We start from the raw sequence: 24264 nt of genomic DNA, 5'->3' as shown, positions 1-24264 counted from the left end.
GTGGCTAGGATTACAGGTGTGAGCCGCTGGTATCTAGCTTCGTGGGCCCTTTGAGTATCAACATACTTCCATCTTTTCCAAATGTCACAAAAATATAACATAAAATTGACCTTCTTTCATCAAACATCATGCTTTGTGTTGCAGTATCAGTATCATTATAAGCAGTTTTTGTGTCAGTAATCCATTATCAGTTCTGAGTATAACCTCAAGCTCAGTATTTTTTTCTCCATACTAGCTGTCTTCTGTACACATCATCCCTATTACAAGAACATTTGTAGAAAGCTAGGTGTCAGTGGCTCATGCCTGTAATCCTAGCTACTTAGGAGGCTGAGATCTGAGGATCATGGCTTAAAGCCAGCCTGGGCAGGAAAGTCGTTGAGACTCTTATCTCCAATAAACCACCAGAAAACTGGAAGTGGCGCTGTGGCTCAAGTGGTAGAGCACTAGCCTTGAGCTGAAATGCTGAAGGGACAGTGCCTAGGTAGGCCTAGAGTTCAAGCCCCATGACCGACCAAAAACAAACAAACAAAAAAATTGTAGGAATCTTAGCATAGTGGAATAAGTTTTGTTTTTCTTTTTTTCTTTTTGTTGGTTGTGGGCCTTGAACTCTGGGCCTGAGTGCTGTCCCTCAGTTCTTCTGCTCAAGGCAAGTGCTCTACCACTTGAGCTATAGCGCCACTTCTGGTTTTCTGGTGGTTTATTGGAGATAAGAGTTTCACGGACTTTCCTGTCCAGGCTGGCTTTGAACCGTGATCCTCAGATCTCAAACTCCTGAGTAGCTAGGATTACAGGCGTGAGTCACCGGCGCCCGGCTTGAGTTTTGTTTTTCTTTGAGGAAAGTGTTACTGGGGTTTGAATTCAAGGCCTCCTGCTTACTTGGCAGGTACTTTACCACCTGAGTCATACCTCCAACCCAGAACTTTTTTTTTTTTTGGGTAGGTCGTGGAGCCTGAACTCTGGGCCTGGATGCTGTCCCTCAGCTCTTCAGCTCAAGGCTAGTGCTCTACCACTTGATCCACAGCACCACTTCTGGCTTTTTCAGCTTATGTGGTGCTGAGGAATCGAACCCATGCAAGGCAAGCACTCTACCACTGAGCCACCTTCCCAGCCCCAGAACTTTGGTTTTGAAGTCAGACAAGCAGAGTTAGAATTTTAGTTCCTGTGGCATTTGGAGTAAATTGCTTAACCTGTCTGAACCTCAGTTTCTTCTTTCATTTATTAAACCCTGAGAAACCTGTGTTAACTGGGTTCCCAGCAGCCTGCGCTGTGGTCTGAGTGGTCCACTGGGAGAGCCCACAGGGGCTGAATGATCTTGTCTCCTCTTCTCTTTAGAAAGGGACCACCATGAAAGGCTTGCAGATGCCTGGGCCCATTTCCACGCACTCCCTTGAGTCAACAGCCCCCACAGTTGTGAAGAAGGGAACCTCAGCTCTGTCTGCCCTGTTGGAGATGGAGGCCAGTCAGAAGTAAGTGCCTGGTTGGAGAAGGACCTGTCATCCACCACCCCCTGTAGGCTCCAGTGTTTTCAGTGCCCTATTCACACCCCTGAATAAGATACAGTGTGATTTCCTTCTGCTACAAGCTTGAAGGTAGGAAGGCATCTATTTACATGACAAGAAAGTGAGGCTAATACCTGGTAAGGATCAAATAACATAAAATAGAAACGTAATTTGAACCATAGATACTTTTAAGTTATCCTACAAAGCATTTTTATTTTTGTTTAGTTTTTGAGACTGTGTTTTGCTATATAACCCAGACTGTCTTTGAATTAACTTTTGTAGGGAAGACTGGTGGCAAACTCATGGTCCTCCTTCTGTAGCCTCCTGAGTGCTGAGGTTACAGGCATGATCCGTGGCCTTAATTAATTTATTTTTAATTAAGTAATTGCTTAATTTAAAATTTGTGTGTGTGTGTTGGTACTGGGCCTTGAACTCAGGACATCATCCTCTTGCATGGCTTTTTCCTGCTGAAGGCTGGCACTGTACCACCTACATAATACCTCCACTTCTCGCTTGTTGGAGGGCAGAGGGGGCTGGTCCTGGTACTTGAACTCTGGGCTTGGGCGCTGACCCTTGTGAACTTTTGTGTTCAAGGCTAGCACTCTGTCACTTGAGCCACAGGTCTACTTTCAGCTTTTTGTGGTTAATTGAAGATAAGAGTCTCAGGGATTTTTCCTACCCAGCCAGGCTGGCTTTGAACCATGATCCTAGGATTACAGGCATGAGCCACCAGTGCTCAGCAACTTGTAGATTTTGCTGTGACATAGGAGTCACAAGGATTTGTCTACTTGGGCTGGCTTTTTTTTTGTCAGTCATGGGGCCTGAACTCTGGGCCTGGGCGCTGTCCCTGAGCTCTTCAGCTATAGACTAGCATTCTACCACTTGAGCCTCAGCCCCACTTCTGGCTTTTTCTGCTTATGTGGTGCTAAGGAATCGAACCCAGGACCTCATGCATGCCAAGGCAAGTGCTCTACCACTGAGCCACCTTCCCAGCCCCTTGGGCTGGCTTTGAACTAGTCCTCATAACTTAGCTTCTTGATTAGTTAGGATTACAAGTGTGAGCTACTGGTGCCCAGCTTTATTTTTATTTTTTTTGTTGTTGTTGTTTTTTTTTGGGTCCGGTTGTGGGCCTGAACTCTGGGCCTGAAGGCTGTCCCTCAGCTCTTCAGCTCAAGGCTAGCGCTCTACCACTTGAGCCACAGCGCCACTTCTGGCTTTTTTCTTCTTGCTTATGTGGTGCTGAAGAATTGAACCCAGGGCCTCATGCATGCAAGGCAAACGCTCTACCACTGAGCCACCTTCCTAGCCCCTTTATTTTTATTTTTTGACACATAATTTTTCAATGTTACCCAGGCTGGCCCAAAACTCCAGGGCTCAAGTGATCCTCTTCCCTTACCTCCCTAAGTGGATAGACATATACCACCATACCAGCTCACAAAAAGTTTTTGAGCCAAATTTTTCTAATTTGAAAATTACATATAAAAACCTGAATTTTACATGGACTTTATCATTTATATGTTTGTTTGTTTATTTATTTATTTGTTTGTTTATTTTCAGTTGTGGGGCTTGAACTGAAGGCCTGTGTGCTGTCCCTGAGCTTTTTCTGCTCACTGCTAGTACTCTACCACTTTGAGCCAGAGTGCCACTTACAGTTTTCTGGTTACTAATTGGAGATAAGAGGGGCTGGGATGGTGGCTCAGTGGTAGAGTGCTTGCCTTGCATGCCTGAGGCCCTGGGTTCGATTCCTCCACCACAAAAGCAAAAAGAAAAAAGCCGGAAGTGGCACTGTGACTCAAGTGGTAGAGCACTAGCCTTGAGCTGAAGAACTGAGGGACAGCGCCTAGGCCCAGAGTTCAGGCCCCACAACCAGACCCCCCCCCCAAAAAAAAAAGAGTCTCATGGACTTTCCTGCTCAGGCTGGCTTTAAATGGCAGTCCTCAGATCTTAGCCTCCTGAGTAACTAGGATTACAGATGTGAGCCACCAGAGTCCAGCTACATGGATTTTTATTTTTATTTATTTATTTTTTTGTTGGCTGTGGGGCCTGAGCTCTGAGCCTGGGCACTATTCCTCAGCTCTTCAGCTCAAGGGTAACGCTCTACCACTTAAGCAACAGCGCCACTTTCAGCTTTTTCTGCTTATGTGGTGCTGAGGAATTGAACCTAGGGCCTCATGTATGCACTCTACCACTGAGCCATCTTCCCAGCCCTACAAAGGGAGTTTTATTATGACATTTCAACACATGTAAACAATGTACTGCCATCAACCTCATCCCCTCCATCACTCTACCCACCCTTTTGTATATGTGCATGCGTGTGTGCATGCATGCTGGTTCTGGGGCTTGAACTCAGACCTCGGCACTGTCCCCGAGTTTTTTTTGTTGTTGTTGTTTTTGTTTTTGTTTTCTGTCCATCATGGGTCCTGGGCACTGTCCCTTAGCTCTTCAGCTCAAGGCTAACACTCCACCACTTGAGCCACAGCACCACTTCTGGCTTTTTCTGTTTATGTGATGCTGAGGAATGGAACCCAGGGCCTCATGCATGCAAGGCAAGCACTCTACCACTGAGCCACCTTCCCAGCCCAACTACCTGGATTTTTATGTGTGAAAAACATATATAACATACATGATTCGATTATAGAATCATAGACAGTATAATAGACAGAATAATAGCATATAAAACCTAGGTTGGCTTTAAATAGCAAGAAACTCAGTTCACGTTTGTACTCAGCCATGAAAAGTAGAGGTGATAGGCTAAACTTTAGAAGAGGCATATACCTTTGGTTCTCTCTGTGATCTGAGATTTGTCTTGTGCCCTCAGTCATGACATTTGGCTGTTGTTTTTGTTTTTGTTTTTTTCCCCCTAAGCATTAGGGTATGTGGCTCCTTTATAAACAGTAACTGCTACAGTTGCCTGGACAGCTGTGGTACTACATCTTGCTTGGGGGTGGGGCAGGGAGAGCCTCCCATGAAGTAGGATTGAAGTTGACCTTGAAGTGAAACATTTACAAAGGGCCAGAGTGGGAAGTAGGACTTAGAGAAGAGACAAGTTGTTATACACAGATGGAACCTGCTTATTTCATCCCTCATCAGCTAGAATCAGTCCCCTTCAGTATGGCCTCAGTTGTGGGTTTACTCATCTTCCCTCTGACCTGTCTATATACCCTGAGGCTGTAAGGGTGCCTGACAGAGGTAGATGCACAGTGGATATTTGTGGAATGGCAGAGGTGAGGATGCTGGAGGTCTCTATAGATGAATGAGATGTACATCAGGGGAAAGTAGAAACCTGTCTGTCTGGTCTGAAGGTCTGGGTTGTACATAGTAGGAACCTTGTTAGACTTTCAGAGAGAACATGGATCCAAGGAGTGAGAGCATGAGCTATAGTGGGACATGTAGTGGGAAAAACTATGAGAAGCTGTCCTTTCACACTCATATAGAAGGAGGTTTATTGTTGTTTTAATGGAAATTTTCAAACAGATGCCACAAAGTAGACAGACCAGTATAAGAAATCCCTCTCGGGGCTGGAAAGGTGGCTCAGTGGTAGAGTGCGTGCCTTGCATGCCTGAGGCCCTGGGTTCGATTTCTCAGTACCACATAAGCAAAAAGAAAAAAGCCGGAAGTGGCGCTGTGGCTCAAGTGGTAGAACACTAGCCTTGAGCTGAAGAGCTGAGGGACAGTGCCCAGGCCCAGAGTTCAGGCCCCACAACCGGACCCAAAAGAAAAAAAAAAAATCCCTCACTACCTGTCACCTGGCTTCAGTAATCATCAACTCACGCCAGTCTTGTTTCATTTATATTTCCCCTGAGTTCATTTTTCCTTTAATTTTCCCCCCTCAAACTCCAAACATCATATTCTTTCATTTGTAATATTATAGAAAGCATGCCTTTAAAAAAAATCTTCTTTTTAATAAACCCAAATGAGAATATTATAAGTTTCCAAAAATTTACAAATATAAGCTGGATGCTGATGGTGGCTCATGTCTGTAATCCTAGCTACTCAGGAAGCTGAGATCTGAGGACCATAGTTCAAAGCCAATCCAGGCAGGAAAGTCCTTGAGACTCTTATCTCCAATTAAACACCAGAAAACTGGAAGTGATACTGTGGCCCAAAGTAGAGAGTATTAGCCTTGAGCACAAAGAGGCTCAGGGACAATGCCCAGGCTCCAAGTTGAAGCCCCGTAACTGACCAAAAAAAGAAAAAAAAGACAAATCCTGATATCATGAAATACACAGTTGGTGTCTTTGGTAATATTTTCTTCCATGTATAGGAAGGCTTGGTAGGAGAGTCTGCAAGGAGGCAGATAATGATGACCTACCTGGAAAGGAAGGGACATGGATAGAGGTGAAAAGTACAGCCGGGGTCAAGAGGACAGCCCAAGAGAGGGAAAGAAGCAGGAGCAGGAGGGGCTTATATAAGACCGAAAGCACTAAGTTCTTTTCCAAAAATATCTTTATCAGACTCAGGAAAGACCCCAGCACTCTGCCTGGCATTCTCTCCCTACATCTCATCTTAGACTTTTCCTACTGGAAAAGAGAAGGAGGAACATATGTTGCTGGGAGGGGTGTGAAGCTGGTGGTGGGGAGAGTGAAGGGATCTTATTTTAATTTGCCAGTACATCATCATCTCAGTAAGTACCTAGGAGGCTCTTTCTGCTCACAGTGGATGAAGAAGGCCATCTGGGGGAGCAGCATCCCCTCTGAGGGTGATACTCTCAGCCAACTCCACCTCAGGAGGCAGGATAGAGACCTGAGACTTCTTCCCTGCCCAAGATTACTGCTTCTGGGTGATGTGCTAGGTTTTCACAAAGCTGGAGGTAGAATAGAGGGAGCCAGATTTTTTTTTTTTTTCGTAAGGCTTGTTCATATAGCATTTAAAAAAATTTATGTGCTTTTCTTTTTCTTGTACTATTCCAAGTATGTTCAGTTGTATTTATAATGAAAAACAATGTTATGGCATCACCAAAGAGAGCTTTGAAAATTGTATCTCGGGGATGGATGAGAATGTTGAAAGGGGTGACATTGATCAAGGTGCACTGTATTTATTTTATTTATTTTTTGTTGTTGCTCATGGAGCTTGAACTCTGGGTGTGGGCACTGTCCCTCAGCTCTTCAACTCAAGGAAGCACTCTACCACTTGAGCCACAGCACCACTTCTGATTTTCAGGTGTTTTATTGGAGATAAAAGAGTCTCACGGAGTTTCCTGCCCAGGCTGGCTTTGAACTGTGATCCTCAGCCTCCTGAGTAGTTAGGATTACAGGCGTGAGCCACTGGTGCTCGGCTTGATGCATTGTATTTTTTTTGGAGTGTGGGGGAGGTCCGGTAGTGGAGCCTGAACTCTGGGCGTGGGCACTGTCCCTCAGCTCTTCAGCTCAAGGCTAGCACTCTACCACTTGAGCCACAGTGCCACTTCTGGCTTTTTCTGCTTATGTGGTGCTGAGGAATCGAACCCAGGGCCTCATGCATGCAAGGCAAGCACTCTATCACTGAGCCACCTTCCCAGCCCAATGCATTGTATTTATAAACTGCTTTGATAAATGGCAACTCCTTTGTGCAACTATTTAAAAATTATAAAAATAAAAAAAGGGGGAAAAAACATCTGTTTCTCAGCCAGATGCTGGTAACCTGTACTCATAGCTGCTTAGAAAGCCAAGATTGAGGTTCAGAGCCAATCTGGGCAAACAAATCCAAGAGACTCTTATCTCCAGTTAACCACCAATAAAGCCGGAAGTGGGAGTATATTCAAGAGGTAGAGTACCAACTTTGAGCAAGAAACTAAGGGACAGTGATCAGGTCCTATGTTCCTGCCCCAGTACTAGCACACAAAAAACGTGTATTTCTAGCCTCATCATTTTACCCTAACTCTGTTTATGGTTCTTTCCAGTTTTAACTGTAGGCACAAGTGTTTGGTCAAACCCTGGTAGAAGACAGTCTTGAAGTCTTAGCTCTTTGCTGGTTAACAGCAGTGAGAATAGCCTGGACAGCAGGTGTTGGCAGGTGGTTGTCTCTGCTTTTAGTAGATAAGGATAACTTGATGATAGCCAAGTTCAGCCCGACAGGTGAGGTGTTCATGCCTATCCAGACTGGCTCTGGTGTGTGTGTGTGTGTGTGTGTGTGTGTGTGTGTGTGTGTGTGTGTGTGTGTGTGTGTGTGTGTGTGTGTGTGTTACTCAGCATGCCAGCAATGTGACACAGGTCACTGTCCCTGTGATAGCCAAGTTCAGCCCGACAGGTGAGGTGTTCATGCCTATCCAGACTGGCTCTGGTGTGTGTGTGTGTGTGTGTGTGTGTGTGTGTGTGTGTGTGTGTGTGTGTGTGTGTGTGTGTGTGTGTGTGTGTGTGTGTGTGTGTGTGTGTGTGTGTGTGTGTGTGTGTGTGTGTGTGTGTGTGTGTGTGTTACTCAGCATGCCAGCAATGTGACACAGGTCACTGTCCCTGAAGAATCATGTGAAGATTGTGTGCTTTTTTTTTTTGTTTTTTTTTGTTTTTTGTTTTTTTTTGTTTTTTTTGTTTTTTTTTTGTCGGTCGTGGGGCTTGAACTCTGGGCCTGGGCGCTGTCCCTCAGCTCTTCAGCTCAAGGCGAGCGCTCTACCACTTGAGCTACAGCGCCACTTCCGGTTTTCTGGTGGTTTATTGGAGATAGGAGTCTCACGGTCTCTCCTGCCCGGGCTGGCTTTGAACCGCGATCCTCAGATCTCAGCCTCCTGAGTAGCTAGGATTACAGGCGTGAGCCACCAGCGCCCGGCTAAGATTGTGTGCTTTTATGTGTTCCAGTGTAGGCTGTGGCTTTCTCCTGCCCATCCTTCAAGATCTACCTTTGACATATGGCTCAGCCTCTGAGCCAGCGCAGCCACCCCCTGCTGACTTCACAGCCAAAGGCATCGTATATTCTGTGTGTTCTTAGTGTACATGTGTACATTGCTATAGATCTTTTTATAGCATTCCATTTCCCCGAGCCAGTAGATAAGGAGCTTATAAAGACAAGTGTTTTACCTGTGTCTGAATCTCTGATTCTTGTCTGTGGGTCAGCACGTGGAAGGCAATTCAGTAAATCTGGATTGCTGTGGGCATCAGATAGCGCTTCTGCAGGGGATGGGATACCCAGGGTTCCTCCTCCTGCTGATCCAGTCGTGGTTCACTGCCTCAGCCCTTGAGAAGTGCTAAAGAGCATCACAAGGTGTGTTTGTGGGTGTGACTTGGAGGGGAACTTGCAGAAGAAACACATGCTGAGAGTATAGTGTCATGGGACAAGAGAAAGAATCAAGCATGTAGTCTCTAAAAAGTATTCCTTGTCTAAAAGGTATTCTAGCTAATAAATATAGGATGAGTGATAGAATATCACTCTGTATAGTCTCTAAAGGATAAACATGTAGTAAAGATTTTCTGTGGCAGCTAACATCACCATCATTGTGGGTCTCCAACTAGAAGAACAGAGCACCATTTAGGAAGAATTCTTCATCAAAATTGGACTTAAATCTACCTAGACCTATAGGTATAATATCTAATTCTCAGGAAGTACAGAGCACAGAGGAACACTTCAAACAATAAAGGCATGTAATCAGGACATCTAAACTCTTTACCTCAGTAAATTAAGGAGAGATGAAGAAGAAATTTTAAACCAAAAAGAGTCTTGTGAGACCTGATTATTACAAAGTAAGACCTTAACAGATCGTATTTTGGACAAGCTCTTAACATTTTTTTTGAGACAGTTGGGGAAATATTTGATAGTATAATTTGTTCTAACTTGTGGTTATATTGGTTTAAAAGTTACTTTAGAAGCCGGGTTGCCAGTATTTCATGCCTATAACCCTAGCTACTTAAAAGTCTGATTTCACAGTTTGAAGCCAGCCCTGCAGACAAATCAGAGAAATGCTTATCTTCAATAAACTACCAAAAAGCTGGAAATGGAACTACTGGTCAAGTGCTCGAGTGCTGACATTGAGCGAAAAGTTTAGGGACAGCACCCAGACCATGAATTCAAGCCCTCAAACCAGCACCAAAAAAAAATTATTTTCGCTTTTCTGCACTTTATTTGGGTAAAGTAATACCATGATGAAATTGACTTCAAAATAATTATTGTTGTTAGGTAGAGGATATAGACAAACCAAGATTGGCTCCAAGTATATAATTTTGGTGGCCGGATACACAAGTATTCATTATATTACCCTCTTCACTTTTGTAAATGTCTGTTTTTTCATAATAAAAAAAATTGTTGATGGGCTGGGACGGTGGCTCAGTGGTAGAGCGCTTGCTTTGCATGCATGAGGCCCTGGGTTCGATTCCTCAGCACCACATAAGCAAAAAGAAAAAAAGCTGGAAGTGGCGCTGTGGCTCAAGTGGTCAAGTGGACAGCACCCAGGCCCAGAGTTCAGGCCCCTCGACTGAACCAAAAAAAAAAAATTTGTTTGGCTTTTGCATACACACACACACACACACACACACACACACACACACACACACACACACACACACACACACACACACACACACACACACACACACACACACACACACACACACACACACACACACACGTCCATCCCTTTTTTAAATTTTATTTTTATTTTATATTTTGTCTCACACACACACACACATCCATCCCTTTTTTAAAATTTATTTTTATTTTATATTTTGTCCATCATGGGGCCTGAACTCTGGGCCTGGGCTCTGACCCTGAGCTCTTCAGCTCAAGGATAACGCTCTATCACTTGAGCCACAGCGCCACTTCCAGTTCTCTGGTGGTTAATTGGAGATAAGAGTCTCATGGACTTTCTTGCCAGAGATATCTTTAAACTGCGATCCTCAGATCTCAGCCTCCTGAGTAGCTAGGATTACAGGGGTGAGCCACTGGTGCTTGGTTGTGCATCTCTTTTTCTTCGATTTTTTTTTAAATGTAGTTTCTTGCTTTTTGCCAAGAGCTGGCCCCATCCTTTATTTTCCTATTTATGCTTTGTGCCCTTACTGGGATGGCAAGCATGTGCCACCAAGCTTAGCCTTTTTTGTTGAAACTTGGGTTTTGTGAATTTTTTTTTGCCTAGACTAGTCTGAAACCTTGATCTTCCCAATTCAGCCTGTGTACAAAAATAAAATAAAGGTTGGTCATGATAGTACATACCTGCAATTTCAGAACTTGGGAGGCTGAAACAGCATTGAGAGTTTAGGGCTAGTCTGAGTTACATAATAAGATTCTATTTCAAGGGAAAAAAAATAAAGGGAAAATACTCGGGTTACCATGGAAACAGCTTTATAATTTGTGAGGTGAGGTTACTTCATGATTGGTAACAAAAGTACTAGAATTTGGGCTAGGGATGTAGCCCAGTGGTAGAGTACTTACCTAGCAGGCGTGAGGCCCTGAGTTCCATTCCTGTGAGCACACATGAAAAAAAGTCATAATTGAAGATAAGAAGAGTTGCAGATTAAGTTTTGTTTCTGGGGAAACACACCAAGGCAGAATTTAGCAGGTAGGCTATTTATTCAGGAGAGTCCTTGTGCTCACCACGTGTGAGAGGGAGTAAAGAAACAGGATTAGGCACAGAGAGAAGCAGATCTGTAACACAGGCCCAGTGACAGCCTTGGGAGAGCTCACATTGACACTGGAGCTGGCACAGTCATCAAAGATGCCCTGGGTCGGACCATCATTGTCTTTATACACATGGGCATACACACTGGTCTGTAGCTGTCCAGGGGATGAACATGAGCCCAGACAAGGCTGCTCTGCTGTTGGGGTTGCCCCTGAACAGACTGACAGCTGAGCGCGTGTGTGTGTGTGTGTGTGTGTGTGTGTGTGTGTGTGTGTGTGTGTGTGTGTGTGTGTGTGTGTTTTGGTCTTAGAGCAACAGCTGAGCGTGTGTGTGTGTGTGTGTGTGTTGGTCTTAGAGCAACAGCTGAACATGTATGTGTGTGTGCGCGCGTGCGTGTGTGTGTGCGCGTGTGCGTGTGCGTGTGCGTGTGTGTGTGTGTGTGTGTGTGTGTGTGTGTGTGTGTGTTGGTCTTAGAGCAACTACCTTGAGTTTTTTTGCTCTAAGCTAGTGCTTTACTATTGAGCCACAGCTCCTTATCTGGCTTTTTGCTGATTAATTAGAGATAAGACTCTCATGGACTTTCCTTCACAGGCTGGCTTTGAACCTTGATGCTCAGATGTCAGCTTCATGAGTAGCTAGTATTACATGCGTGAAATGCTGACACCTGGCTCTGAGCTCCTTTTATAATGTTCCCAGCTACCAAAATAAAAAGTCCCCCATGGGGGGTTTAGGTAGTAACTCAAATGTCTACTGCAGAAGTTAGTTGGTCTTCTATGTCTGTGGGTGCTACATTAGTGAATTCATCCAAAGCATTCTGAAAAAAAGGTTGTCTATACTAATCATATATTGACTTTTAAAAAATTTTTCCCTCAACTATACAGTATACCAATTTACATAGCATTTAAATTGTTTTAGGTATTATAAGTAACCTGAAGATGGCTTAAAGTATATGGAAGACCATGTGGAGCTGGGTGCCAGTGACTCACACCTGTAATTCTAACTTCTCAGGAGGCTGAGATCCGAGGATCACGGTTTGAAGCCAGACCGGGCAAAAAAGGCTCTGTGAGACTCTAATCTCCAATTAACCACTCAAAATCCAGAAGTGGCACTGTGACTCAAGTGGTAGAATGCTAGCCTTGAGCACAGAGAGGCTCAAGGACAGAGCCCATGCTCTGAGTTCAAGCCCCACAACCAACAACAACAAAAGTGAACATGTGGAGATTCTATGCAAATAAATACTTGACTGTTGTATAAAAGGAAATTGAGCAGCCTTAGATTTTGGTAACCCCTCCCAGGTTCTAGGCTCCTAGCAAACTTAGAACCAGTCTTCTGTGCTGAGGGAGGGCTCTGTATATTGCAATTATAATGAAGCACTTTAACATTATCATATGAACTTTCAGAAACTTACCAGACAAGAATGCAGTGATATATTAAAACAATTTAACTTAAAATAGTTCATAATTAATATTAGAATGGAAAAAATGGAAAGTGAACATGAAAGTATGTACATTATTTGCATACGGCAGGACTGAGGTAGGGTGGGATTTCCTAAGAAAACCATATTTGTCTAGGTTTTTGTTTTGTTTTGTTTTTTTTGGTCTGCTGTGGGGCTTGAACTCTGGACCTGGGTGCTTTCCCTGCGCTCTTCAGCTTAAGGCGAGTACTCTACTGCTTGAGCTACAGCACCACTTCCAGTTTTCTAGTGGTTTATTGGAGATAAGAGTCTCACAGAGTTTCCTGTCCGGGCTGGCTTTGAACCGTGATCCTCAGATCTCAGCCTCCTAAGTAGCTAGGATTACAGGCATGAGCCACCGACCCCCTACATTTTTGTCTAGTTTTATGACATAATATCTGTTAGATTTGTATGTTGGAGAGAAGAAAGGGGTGTGACTATGTATGTTTGAAGAAACATGAATCTTTTCAAAATACATAGTTAACATATGCATTTAGTTTATATTGCATAATAATATAGCCCTGATTTTCAGAATGTGCTTTTGTTGATATATTTAACAGAAAGTGAGATAAGGTTTTCCCCTAGAACTAAACAAATGGTATTTGTGGATAGAGTCATTCAGACTACATCCTTTTAAAGCAGTGTGTGATAGATGGGGCCTCACTCTATGGCTAGGCTGTCCTCAAACTCCTAGGCCCAAGTAATCATCTTACCTTAGCTTTCTGAGATGCTGAAACTACAGGAATAGACCACTGCGTCTAGCCTACAATGCTTTCTAAATTGAGTTGTTTTCTGATTGATTGTGGAGGATAGCTTAATGAAATGAAGGTTATTACGTAGGGCCTGGAGGAGAAACAAGGCAGAATGTGGGTTCCAAGGATGACAATAGAGCTGTCTCCATGTTGGGTAACGTAGATCCTTTTCCAGGGGTCTGTCAACAAGCTATAGTTACGTGTTTCTTTCCTCAGGTGCCTAGGAGAACAGCAGGCAGCTGCTCATGGTGGGAAGAGTGCCACCCAGCCAGTGGAGAACAGCAGCGTTGCCATGACTCCCACCTACGTGGACAGCCCACGAAAGGTAAAGGAAGTCACTTCATGGGAGGTGGGGAGGATTGACATGTGATCTCAGGGACCCAATGCAGAGGTAGAATGGATTGCCATCCAAATCCAGGATTGATTGTTCCAAAGCTTTGGATGTATTATAACACAGACCCTTTTAAGGTTCTGTCTCTGCGTTTACTTTCTTTTTTTTTTTTTTTTTGGGGTCCGGTCATGGGGCCTGAACTCTGGGCCTGGACGCTGTCCCTCAGCTCTTCAGCTCAAGGCTAGCGCTCTACCACTTGAGCCACAGCACCACTTCCGGCTTTTTTCCTTTTGCTTATGTGGTGCTGAGGAATCGAACCCAGGGCCTCAGGCATGCAAGACAAGCACTTCTACCACTGAGCCAACTTCCCAGCCCTTGAGGAACTTTCTTGTTCATAGTAGTTCATAGCTAACTTCTAATTAAGTACAGATATAGAGCAGTCGAGCTAAACTCTGTTGGTTCAGACCTGAGACCTCCCTTGCACTTGGAAACTGACCATCTGGTTTTTCTTCAATGTCATTATTTCCTTTCCTAGAGGGGAGTAGGAAGATACTGAGGCTCCTTACACAAGAGTTTACTCTTCTTTGATAGTAGAATTCCTATCAGTTTTCTTTTTTTAAGAAAATTGTTATTATAAAAGTGATGTACAGAGGGGTTACAGTTATATAAGTCAGGTAATACCTTTCTTTTTGAACAATGTCACTCCTTCACTCTCTCCTACTTTTTTCCTCCCATCCCACCTACACTATCAGTTTTCTTCGATGGAAGAATATAGTCAAACTGTAAGCATTATTGGAAAGCAAGGTGAAAAAGAAAAAAAACCTCTGAGACTTTAGGCCTCTATAATGCCAAGCACAGTACAGTGGCAAAAAACTGTAGGGCAGTTTTTTGGTGTCTTATAAGACCAATAGTCTTGTCTCTTTCAGTTCTATCTGCTGAGAAATCCAGACTCAGATCATTGTGCTGTGTGAGAGGGTAGGGTGTGCTAACTGTCCATTCGCTTATCTGGTCCCTACTTCTGGGAGATGAAAGAGATTTAGTGCATGTATTTTATATTTAAAATTGTAGTCAAATGATGTATCCATCCTTGTATTTATTTTATTCATATGTCATAAAAGTTTCCCACCACATTAAATATTTTTCAAAAGTACAATTTATCTTTTTCAGTGTTAGTGATTAAACCCAGGGCCTGGCACAAGCTAGGCAAGCACTCTTATTACTGAGCTAAAATCTATAGCCTCCAAAAATAGTTTTAAAAGTAGGTTTTTAAAAATAGTTGTGGGCTGAGTGTGTAAGTCAGTGGTAGAATGCTCATTTATCATGTTCAGGGCCCTACATTCAATCACAAGCACCACCAAAAGAAAATAAAACTGTTTCATAATATGAATAATACTTTCATTTAGAACTTTTTTTGTTAAAAATGTTGATAGTTTCTCATTTTAAAGCTAATTTGTCAACTCTGTAAAGTATAATCTACAGTGTATTAGTTAATACTACTTGTAATATAAGGGATAGTTTGTAATTATAAGGAATGAGCTTCTTTATAATAATTACTTGACTGTATCTGATCATTTCCTTAGTTTTAGCATAAATTGCTAGAATCACATGATTAGTTGGAGGGGTGAAAAATCTGAAGAAAATTATCAAATGAAGGTTTCAGGTGGTCTTAAAGAGTCTGTAGAACAGAGGTCAGCAAACTTGAGTAAGTATTTCAGGCTTTGTGGCAAAGAGGCAAAACTGAATTTGTTGTATAGGTTCTAGACATCTATTCTTTGCTCACAGGCTGTAAAAAACAAATACTGGCCAGACCTGGCCTACAGGCTGTAGTTTGTTGGTCCCTTCTCTACGGAGTGTCATTAAAGCAAAAGTCTGTGTGCAGATAATGTTGTATTTTTTTCACTTTACCTCATTCATATGTATATAACTCTCAGCACCATCAGCACTTCTGTTGTTTCATGTTCTGGCACAGAAGGGACAGGAATCAAAGTAATCATTGAATCTGTGTGTGCTGTCCACAAGCTTTTTTTTTTTTTTAAAACCTCTGCTCATGATCATCTCTTAGGACTAGACATAATTCCAAGATAGACAAATAGAGGAATTATAGAGAGTTTGCAATGTACTGGATACCAAATATTAGGTTAGAGAACATTCTCCTGATACTCCAATTGAGCCCTGAAACCTATACATAGGACTAGATGTATACTTCCAAGTTCAGGGAGGCAGAAGCTAAAGTTCTATGAGATGCCCTACCGGCTTAAGGCTCAGAAATACCTTGCCCTGTCTGCAGCCAACACTTCCTGTTAGATGGATGGAGGAGGAGAACCTGCATCTGCATCCCCACAACCATGCCTCTCCACAGTTTCTTACTTTCATTTGCAATGGCTGATGGGAAATGACAGCAAAGTTATTCAAAACAAGCCCTCGAAGGTTTCAGATTTCCAACCAAAGAAAAGTTGCAGGACAGGGACCTTGGACAAGTGCCACCTCTGAATTTCAGCGTACCAAGTAAAAAAGATTTTGAAGGGGGAGATCTTTGGCAAAGTTCTCAGTGTCGTTTTTGTTTCTAACATGTAACTATGGATGCCACCAGTGAGTAGACTGGAAGTCATTTCAGGAAGCCCCTCACATCAGTGCTTGAGCCCTTAACATTTTAGATGTCTCGGCTTTGTGATTTTATTACACAAGCAGAGGAGAAGGTATACCTGCCTCTGTACCCTCTGTGTGCTCAGAAGATTAAGCGGGACTTCTTGCTGCATTGAATCCTCTTCTCCCCGCTGGCTGCAGTAACAGGCAGAAGTACCCTTAGGCCTCAGTTTCTTTCCTAGAGGGCTGCTGCATACTCAGCCAGGCGGGAGGCCAGGATGTTGCCACTGCAACCTTTATCCTGCCTTCCCTGCCAAGCTGCTCTGTAGTCATACCCTCTTCCTTGCCATAGATCTGAAAGAATTTCAGAGCTATGCGAGAGGATAAAAGCATCCAAGCCACACTCCTGGCAGAATGGAGAGAGCTTGGACACACCTTCTCACCCAAGTACTTTCTCCCACAAAGTGGGATGTTCTATCAGGGAAGGTGTGAGTCCCTTCTCATGCTTTGCATTTGGATATTATCTCTGGATAAATCCTCCCTCCCTCCTTCCCTCCCTCCCTCCCTCCCTCCCTCCTTCCCTCCCTTCCTTCCTTCCATCCTTCCTTCCTTCTTCCCTTCTCTCTCTCTCCCTTCCTTCCTTTCTTTCCTTTCCTTTCCTTTTCTTTTTCTTTCTTCTCTTTCTCTTCCTTCCTGTCTTTGTTCTTCCTTCCTTCCTATTTCTCTCCTTCTCTATCTCCTTCCCTTCCCTCCTTTCTTTCTTCCTTTCTCTTTCCCTTCTTGCCTACCTTCCTTTCTTTCACTATTTCCTTCCTTCCTATCTTCCTTCCTTCTTTCCTTCCTTCCTTCCTTCCTTCCTTCCCTCCTTCCTTCCTTCCTTCTTTTCTCTTTTCCTTCCTTCTTCCTCCATTCCTTTCTCTTTCTTTTCCTTCCTTCCTTCCCCTCTCTCTTGTTCTCTTTCTTTTCCTCCCCTTCCTCTTTCTCACCTTCTCCTTCTATCTTTTTTCTTTCCTTCCTTTTCTTGATATCCCTCTTATGTTCTTGTTTCTCTCCTTCCTTCCTTGTTTTTATTCATTTATTTGTCTATTTTTTTTCACACCCTCCCTGCCCTTCCCCTGATGGTTAACCACTGTACGTACTCCACTTCTTCACTGCCTTGCACCTGCTGTTGCTGCTGCTGCTGCTGTTGCTGCTATTGTCACTTCCTCCTCCTCTGACTTCAGGATGGGGCCTTCTTTATGGAGTTTGTCCGCAGCCCACGCACAGCATCGTCCGCCTTCTACCCTCAGGTTAGTCAAATCCCATGACTCTGCAGCCTGTGCATGCTGGGCCCCTTGGCAGAAGCCACAAGCTGGCCTTCTGTTCATCACTGAGCAGATGGAATTGGGTTGAATCTGGAGCTTGAGGGCCAGCCGAAATGGAATGTGGTGTCTGTGGTGTATATTTGCTTCCATGTCATTCACAGCGACAAGGGTAATGGAAGAGATTCATGCAAAAAAGCAAAGGATCACACTGGTGTTGAACCCAGTATTTCTTCATTGCCACTGTGTGGATGGTTTGCCTGGTGCCATGAATCTCACCACATCATTATCTTCCCTTGAAGGTTTCATAAGCAACATGAGACATGTGTACTTAGGGACAAACACTCAGTTTTCTCCTCCTGGTACAACCAGATACATTTATAACAGTGTGGCAGGAAGTGGTGAAAAACAGCCAGCATTTATAAATAGGCGGGTGCTCTATCATAGGCTAACAGTATATAACTGAGGATAGTTTGCTTGCCTGCCTGCTATGCTTCACTTAACTCGTTTGTCAAAGAAAATATTTGGACCAGATCTTTAAGAGCCTTCACTTACTATGTGTCAAACGTGTGTGTTATTTCATTTCTTTTCAGAGCCTATCCTGTGAGAGAAGTAAATGTGTGATGCTAATTTTTCAAATGAAGAAATTGAGGGACAAAGATACTGTTTTTTGTTTTTGTTTTTTGTCAGTCATGGGGCTTGAACTCTAGGCTTGGGCACTGTCTCTGCGCTCTTCAGCTCAAGGCGAGAGCACTCTACTGCTTGAGCCACAGCGTCACTTCTGGTTTTCTGGTGGTTTATTAGAAATAAGAGTCTCATGAACTTTTCTGCCCAGGCTGGCTTTGAACCTGGATCCTCAGATCTCAGCCTCCTGAGTAGCTAGGAGTACAGGCGTGAGCCACCAGCTAAAGATTCTGTTTTCTACAGTACAGTGTAGAGCTTTAAATCCAGGCCTCACAGATTTGACTCAGGACTCACTCTGTAATTAGCATTAGTAATTACTGTTTTGACAGATCCTTGGTGAATAGAAACAGGTCTTCCTTCCTTTATTGAAGCCTCTTAGTGTATATGAAATTGACTTAGTTACCATGAGCCATTTTTAGACATCTGCATAGTGGAAAGAATTTACGTGCAGTCAGGCAGGGTGCCAGGCACCATGGCTCAAGCCATAGCTACTTGGGAGAGGGAGATCAGGGATGGAAGTTTGAAGTCAGCCCAGGCATAAAAGCAAGAGGCTCCATCTCAAGCAATGACTGAATATATTTCTGAGTGCCTGCTACCCCAAGCTACAAGAGAAGCACAGTGACTGAATGCAGTAGCACATGCCTGTCATCCCAGTGACAAAGGGAAGCACAAATAAGAGGATCACAGTTCAGGCAATTTAGGCATAACTCAAGATCTGTTCTCAAAAATAACCAATGCAAAAAGCAAAAGACGTTGAATTCAAACCACAAAAAAAGGGAAATTAGGGTTGGGAAAGTGGCTCAGTGGTAGAGCACTTGCCTTGCATGCCTGAGGCCCTGGGTTCGATTCCTCAGCACCACATAAGCAAAAAAGAAAAAAACCAGAAATGGCGCTGAGGCTCAAGTGGTAGAGTGCTAGCCTTGAGCTGAAGAGCCAAGGGACAGCATCCCTGGATTTAAAGGTCAGGCCCCACGACCGGACCAAAAAAAAAAAAAAGGGGGAAATTAACACCTATTGAGTATTCACTATGATGATATTTTGCAGACAAAATCTTTATAACAACCTATAAGGCCACAGATATTATCATTCTGTTTTGCAGATGAGAAAACTAAGATAGGAGCTAGTCAAAGGATGCTCACCAGGGACTGCTGAAGCTCCATACCACGCTGCCCATCTATAGTGGGAGGGTTAAAGTTAATCATGGAAACTTGCTTTTCTTAGATCAGAGGTTGCCCTGCCTGTCTGTGCAGGTCTTCAGGTATCTTGATGTTTACAGCTCCCTGTGACCCATGAGCTGCCTAGCCCCAGGCCACACCCTCCATTCCCACCAGGACCTCCGAGTTCTATTCTAAGCCTCTCTCATCTCTAAATGTAGGAGACATACTATTTTTGGTTTGAAACAGACTTAGATTGATGTCTTTCGTCTTTTGCTTCCTGAGAGACTCCCTTGTGAGCAGTTTTAGATTGAGATTCGAATTTAACATAAAACAAATTATAATGTCAGTTGAATGCATCTCTTCCTGCTAGGGTCTATTCCCTATTCCTTCTGTCTCCTCTCCACCCTTATCCAGGACCTGGACATTCAGAGTATGCAGTGAGCCCTTTAAAAGAAAGATGTTGCTGGATGCCAGTGGCCCATGCCTGTAATTCTAGCTACTCAGGAGGCTGAGATCTGAGGATCATGATTCAAAGCCAGCCTGGACAGGAAAGTCTGTGAGATTCTTATCTCCAGTTAACCACCAGAAAACCCGAAGTGGTGATGTGGCTCAAGTGGTAGAGCGCTTGCCTTGAGCTGAAGAGCTGAGAGACAGTACCCAGACCCAGAGTTCAAGCCCATGACCAACCAAAAAAAAAAAAAAAAAAAGACAAAAGAAAGAAAGATGGTGGTGGTTGCCAGTGGCTTATGCCTATAATCCTAGCTACTCAGGAGGCTGAAATCTGAGGATTGAGTTTTGAAGCCAACCCCAGTCAAGAAACTCTGTGAGACTCTTCTCTCCAACTAACTACTTAAAAAGCTGCAAGTGGATCTGTGGCTTAAGTGGTAGAGTACTAGTCTTAAGCAAAAGAGCTCAGGGATAGCACTCAGGCCCTGAGTTCAAGCCCAAGAGAGGCTCCAAAGAAAGAAAGAAAGATGCTATGGGTTTAAAAAGACTGAGCCATGGAGTCTTTGGTATCTCTCCATGGTTACCACTGCAAGGACTGGTTGTGAATCCTTCCCCACCCATGTGCACTGACCTCTTCCAATCTTGGGTTTCTCTTCTATAGAATGAGACTAATTAATAATGGTGTTCTCAGAGGGTTGCTAGGGGAGAAAAATCACATGAAGCATCTTTGTGGTTGGCTCAGATCTAACTCATAGTAATTCTCCATAGTGTATCTGTATATGGGGGAGGGAGGCTTTATTAGTGGGTGGAGGAAGAGGTACAGAACAGTAAATGGGCTTGACTGACCCTTGGCTCTTTTCTCGTGTGTGTGTGTGTGTGTGTGTGTGTGTGTGTGTGTGTGTGTGTGTGTGTGTGTGTGTGTGTGTGTGTGTGTGTGTGTGTGTGTGTGTAAGAAAATAGGCTTGAGCTTCTAACTGTGATGGTCCTGTTGGACTTTGGGAAGCAGGAAGGGCCTCAGTCTCCTGCAAATGTATTGCCATGTTTTCTTCTCCTCATAGCAGCAGCTTGCTGAGAGATAGGGTTCTTGTCAGCCAAATGGGAGGTGGGGTGTCACTCCAGACCAGTTTTGCTAAGGTAAAGAAGTACCTGTCAAATTAAAGAACACAGCAGTGCACAGAAGGTTCTAGGAATATGCCACCATTCCATCATTCTAATGGTAACAGATATGTCATCAGTTACATTGTTTTCCTCTTTATATCTTATTCTCTGAGGGAAAAAAAAATGAAACAACTTTTGGGGGTGGGGGCTTGTTGGTTGTGGGGTTTGAATTCAGGGTCTAGACACTCCCTGAGCTTTTCCAGCTCAAGGCTAGCACTCTACCACTTTGAGCCACAGCTCCACTTCGAGTTTTTAGGTGGTTAATTGGAGATAAGAGTCTCATGGACTTTCCTGCCTGGGCTGGCTTCAAACTGTGATTCTCAAATCTCCTGAGGAGCTAAGATTACAGGCATGAGCCACCAACATCTAGCTGGAAAATGCTTTTTGTCATCACAAAACTTACATAAGAATTTAGAGGGCATAAGAAGCACTTTGGTCATGAAACTTTCCTCAGGAGTCAGCCTCATGATGTCTTCTGTCCATGGCTTGGTGCCAAGAGAGGCCCCTGCCACAAGAGACCTGAACCTCTTTCCTTCCTCTACTATTTGACCGCAATAGGTCTCTCATAAGAGACCTGGCAGTCAGCAGCCCGACCCAGCACATCTGGATTCCAGTTGTGCATGGTAAGCATCTCTGAAGTCATCGCTTTCTTTTGGTCACCTCTATCTCCAGTGGACACAATGCCCAGCCAGGCAATGGACCATATCTCACCTACATAGCCTTTAGTAGCTACCTGTCTGGTCTTCCTGCTTCTACCCAGTGTGACCTGGGCTCTACAGTCACCTTCTGAATGAAATCTGGTTGTGTCAGCCCCCTCATTAAAACTTTCCAGGGCTTTCTTTGCTTTAGGATAAAGGTCTCTGCATAATTAATTAGAGCCCACTTTTCCCTCCAGCCTCTTCTGCGTCTTCCTCACTCCGGTGATCTCCATGGCACTGTTTCCTTCCCCCATAGTGCACACGCTGTCACTCACTGTCCCCTCTTACCATGCCGAGTTAATTCCTGTTCATCCATTAGATATGTGTCATGGAGTTACACAGCTCCTGTGTGCTTTTTTTTTTTTTTTAATCACTATCTCTCATAGTTCTACTTTGCATGCCTATGTGGCTACTATGAGTACTCTCTAACATTCTCTAACCTCTGCTCTGCAACCTGCAACCTTTAGTGGGTGCTTATAGGGATTCCAGGTGTGTAGAACTGTCTTGCATCTAGGCCCTGTAAAGGAAATGAGGCAAATACATTTGTATGAGGCAAAATCTGGCAGCTACCAGGATATGGGGCTAATAGAGACCCAGAGCATGGGAGTGGAGAGAATCAGGAAATGTGTAGCGTTTGAAATGGCCTTTTCAACATGGATGGAGTTTTTGATAGTGATGGGGAAAAAACATCCTCAAGGCCACAACACATGGATGAGATGATGTAAGCAGAGGTGGATTTATCTGGAGATGTCCATATGGTAATGGTGGGTGTCACTGTGACATCTCAACTCTGGCAGGGTCTTCATTGCCTTGTGGGTTGGTTCTCAAAGTGGTAGCCCATGGAGAGATGCAAGATTTTAGAGTCATAGAATAATGAAGTTGGAACTGTTCTCTAGGAAGGTGCAAATGAGGGTGGCTCTCAGGTAGAGTTTTGGGGGAGTGAGGCTGTGGTCACAGGGCTGTCTGTCAGTCCTATCTGTCAGAGGAATGTCATCTTAGTTCTATGAGACTTGTATGTGCATCTACCGAGGGGAGGCCACAGGACCAGGCCTTGTTTTAGATAAGAAGTCATCAGAGAGCTATAGAGTTTGAACCTGGGCAGGTGGAAGGCTGAGTGTATCACTAACAGAGTGAAAGAGGAATGAGGTAGAGAAGCGAGAGTCATGGGAGATGGATGGTGCTCATTGTTATTTCATCCTTTGTTTTTTCTCTAAATGTATTCTCTCCTCATTTTCCCCAGTCTCATAAGGAATGATTGTGACTTATTTTCCTACAGGGAGTTGTCTTTAGTGTCACTCTTGTGGTTCATTGAATCTGGTACAGAAGGGATTTCTTTTCTTTTCTTTTCTTTTCTGTCATAGTTCTTGAACTCTGGGTCTGGGTACTGTCCCTGAGCTTTTCAGCTCAAGGCAAGCGCTCTACTACTTGAGCCATATCACCACTTCGGATTTTCTGGTGGTTAATTGGAGATAAGAGTCTCACAGACTTTCCTGTCCGGGCTGGCTTTGAACCATGATCCTCAGATCTCAGCCTCCTGAGTAGCTAGGATTACAGGTGTGAGACACCGGCACCCAGCTAAAAGGGATTTCTGTGATCCTGGGGATTTATTGTGAAGAACTGCTTCTCATCTGCCTCAGTTTACAGGGCAGGAGTCCCTAGCTGCTCTGACAGAGGAGGTATACACAGGATTGAGCATGTTCTCTGGGCTCCTTTAGCTCTTATACCAGTGTGTCCTAGGAATGACAGTAGAAAGGACTATATACTTAATCACTGTAAAGATTTTTTTTTTTTTTTTGCCAGTCCTGGGACTTGAACTCAAGGCCTGGGCATGTGCCTGAGCTGCTTTTGCTCAAGGCTAGCACTCTGTCACTTGAGCCACAGTGCCACTTCTGGCTTTTTCTGTTTATGTGGTACTGAGGAATGTGGTACTGAGGGCTTCATGCATGCTAGGCAAGCACTCTATCACTAAGCCACATTCCTAGTCCAACTTTAAAGATCTTGAAGGAGACTGTTAGTGTATATGTATGTGTGCGCACATGAACACTCTTACACGTGTGCACCTGTACCAGGGCTTGAGTTTAGGGCTTCTTGTTCTTACTTTCTTTCTCATGGCTGGCACTCTACCACTTGAACCATACATCTACAGACTTCTCTACCTAGACTGGTCTCAAATTTCAACACTACAGTTCTCAGTCCTGAGTAGCTAGGGTAACAGGTGTGAGCCACTGGCACCCATTGTTTGTTTGTTTGTTTGTTCGTATACCTGTTGAGTGAATAAACCAGGGTACTTTATTATGTTTTCTTGCTGGTTATTCTTGGATCCAGGTATTAATTTTTTATTCTCCTGTAGGCATCGCTGGACCAAACAGTTGCTCCAGTGTTGGATGGCACCAGTTTGGGGGTAAGCGCAAGCCAATCTGTGGACAGAGGAAGCAGCCAGACCTATGGGAGTTCCCAGAACTTAGGAGAACAGGCCTTCCCCTCTGGAAATCCCAGTGACAGCAGGTGAGATTCAGAATTATTAAACTCATTCTCCATAGGGTGGGAACAATTTAACCAAAGTTTCTGACTGCCAGAAATTATTTGTGGGACCCTGGGCAAGGCAGTCCTTCCCCAGAGCTGTATGATGGACTTATGACCTGTGCTCTAATCTCCCTTGCTCACAGGATAGCTAGGAGGTGTCCTTT

The 24264-nt window shown here is 44.0% G+C and overlaps 1 protein-coding gene across 7 annotated transcripts in view; it reads left to right on the top strand.

Moving 5' to 3' along the window:
- The window catches only part of Depdc5 (DEP domain containing 5, GATOR1 subcomplex subunit), a 136470-nt gene that overhangs the window by 80911 nt on the left and 31295 nt on the right, over positions 1-24264 (top strand). For 4 of the 7 annotated variants that reach the window (XM_069994469.1, XM_069994466.1, XM_069994465.1 and 1 more), the window contains 4 exons: positions 1333-1466; positions 13435-13543; positions 17356-17421; positions 23928-24082. In XM_069994469.1, the coding sequence (XP_069850570.1) occupies positions 1333-1466; positions 13435-13543; positions 17356-17421; positions 23928-24082 (464 nt within the window). The remainder of the gene's footprint in view (positions 1-1332; positions 1467-13434; positions 13544-17355; positions 17422-23927; positions 24083-24264) is intronic. The other 3 variants (XM_069994470.1, XM_069994468.1, XM_069994467.1) reach the window with 1 other exon arrangement.

Source organism: Dipodomys merriami, unplaced genomic scaffold (genome assembly GCF_024711535.1).
Source record: "Dipodomys merriami isolate MVZ:Mamm:240054 unplaced genomic scaffold, mDipMer1.0.p SCAF_45, whole genome shotgun sequence".
In the NCBI taxonomy this organism is placed as follows: Eukaryota; Metazoa; Chordata; class Mammalia; order Rodentia; family Heteromyidae; genus Dipodomys; species Dipodomys merriami.
The sequence above is the reverse complement of the archived record's forward strand: the minus strand, read 5'-3'. Positions and strand labels throughout refer to the sequence as shown.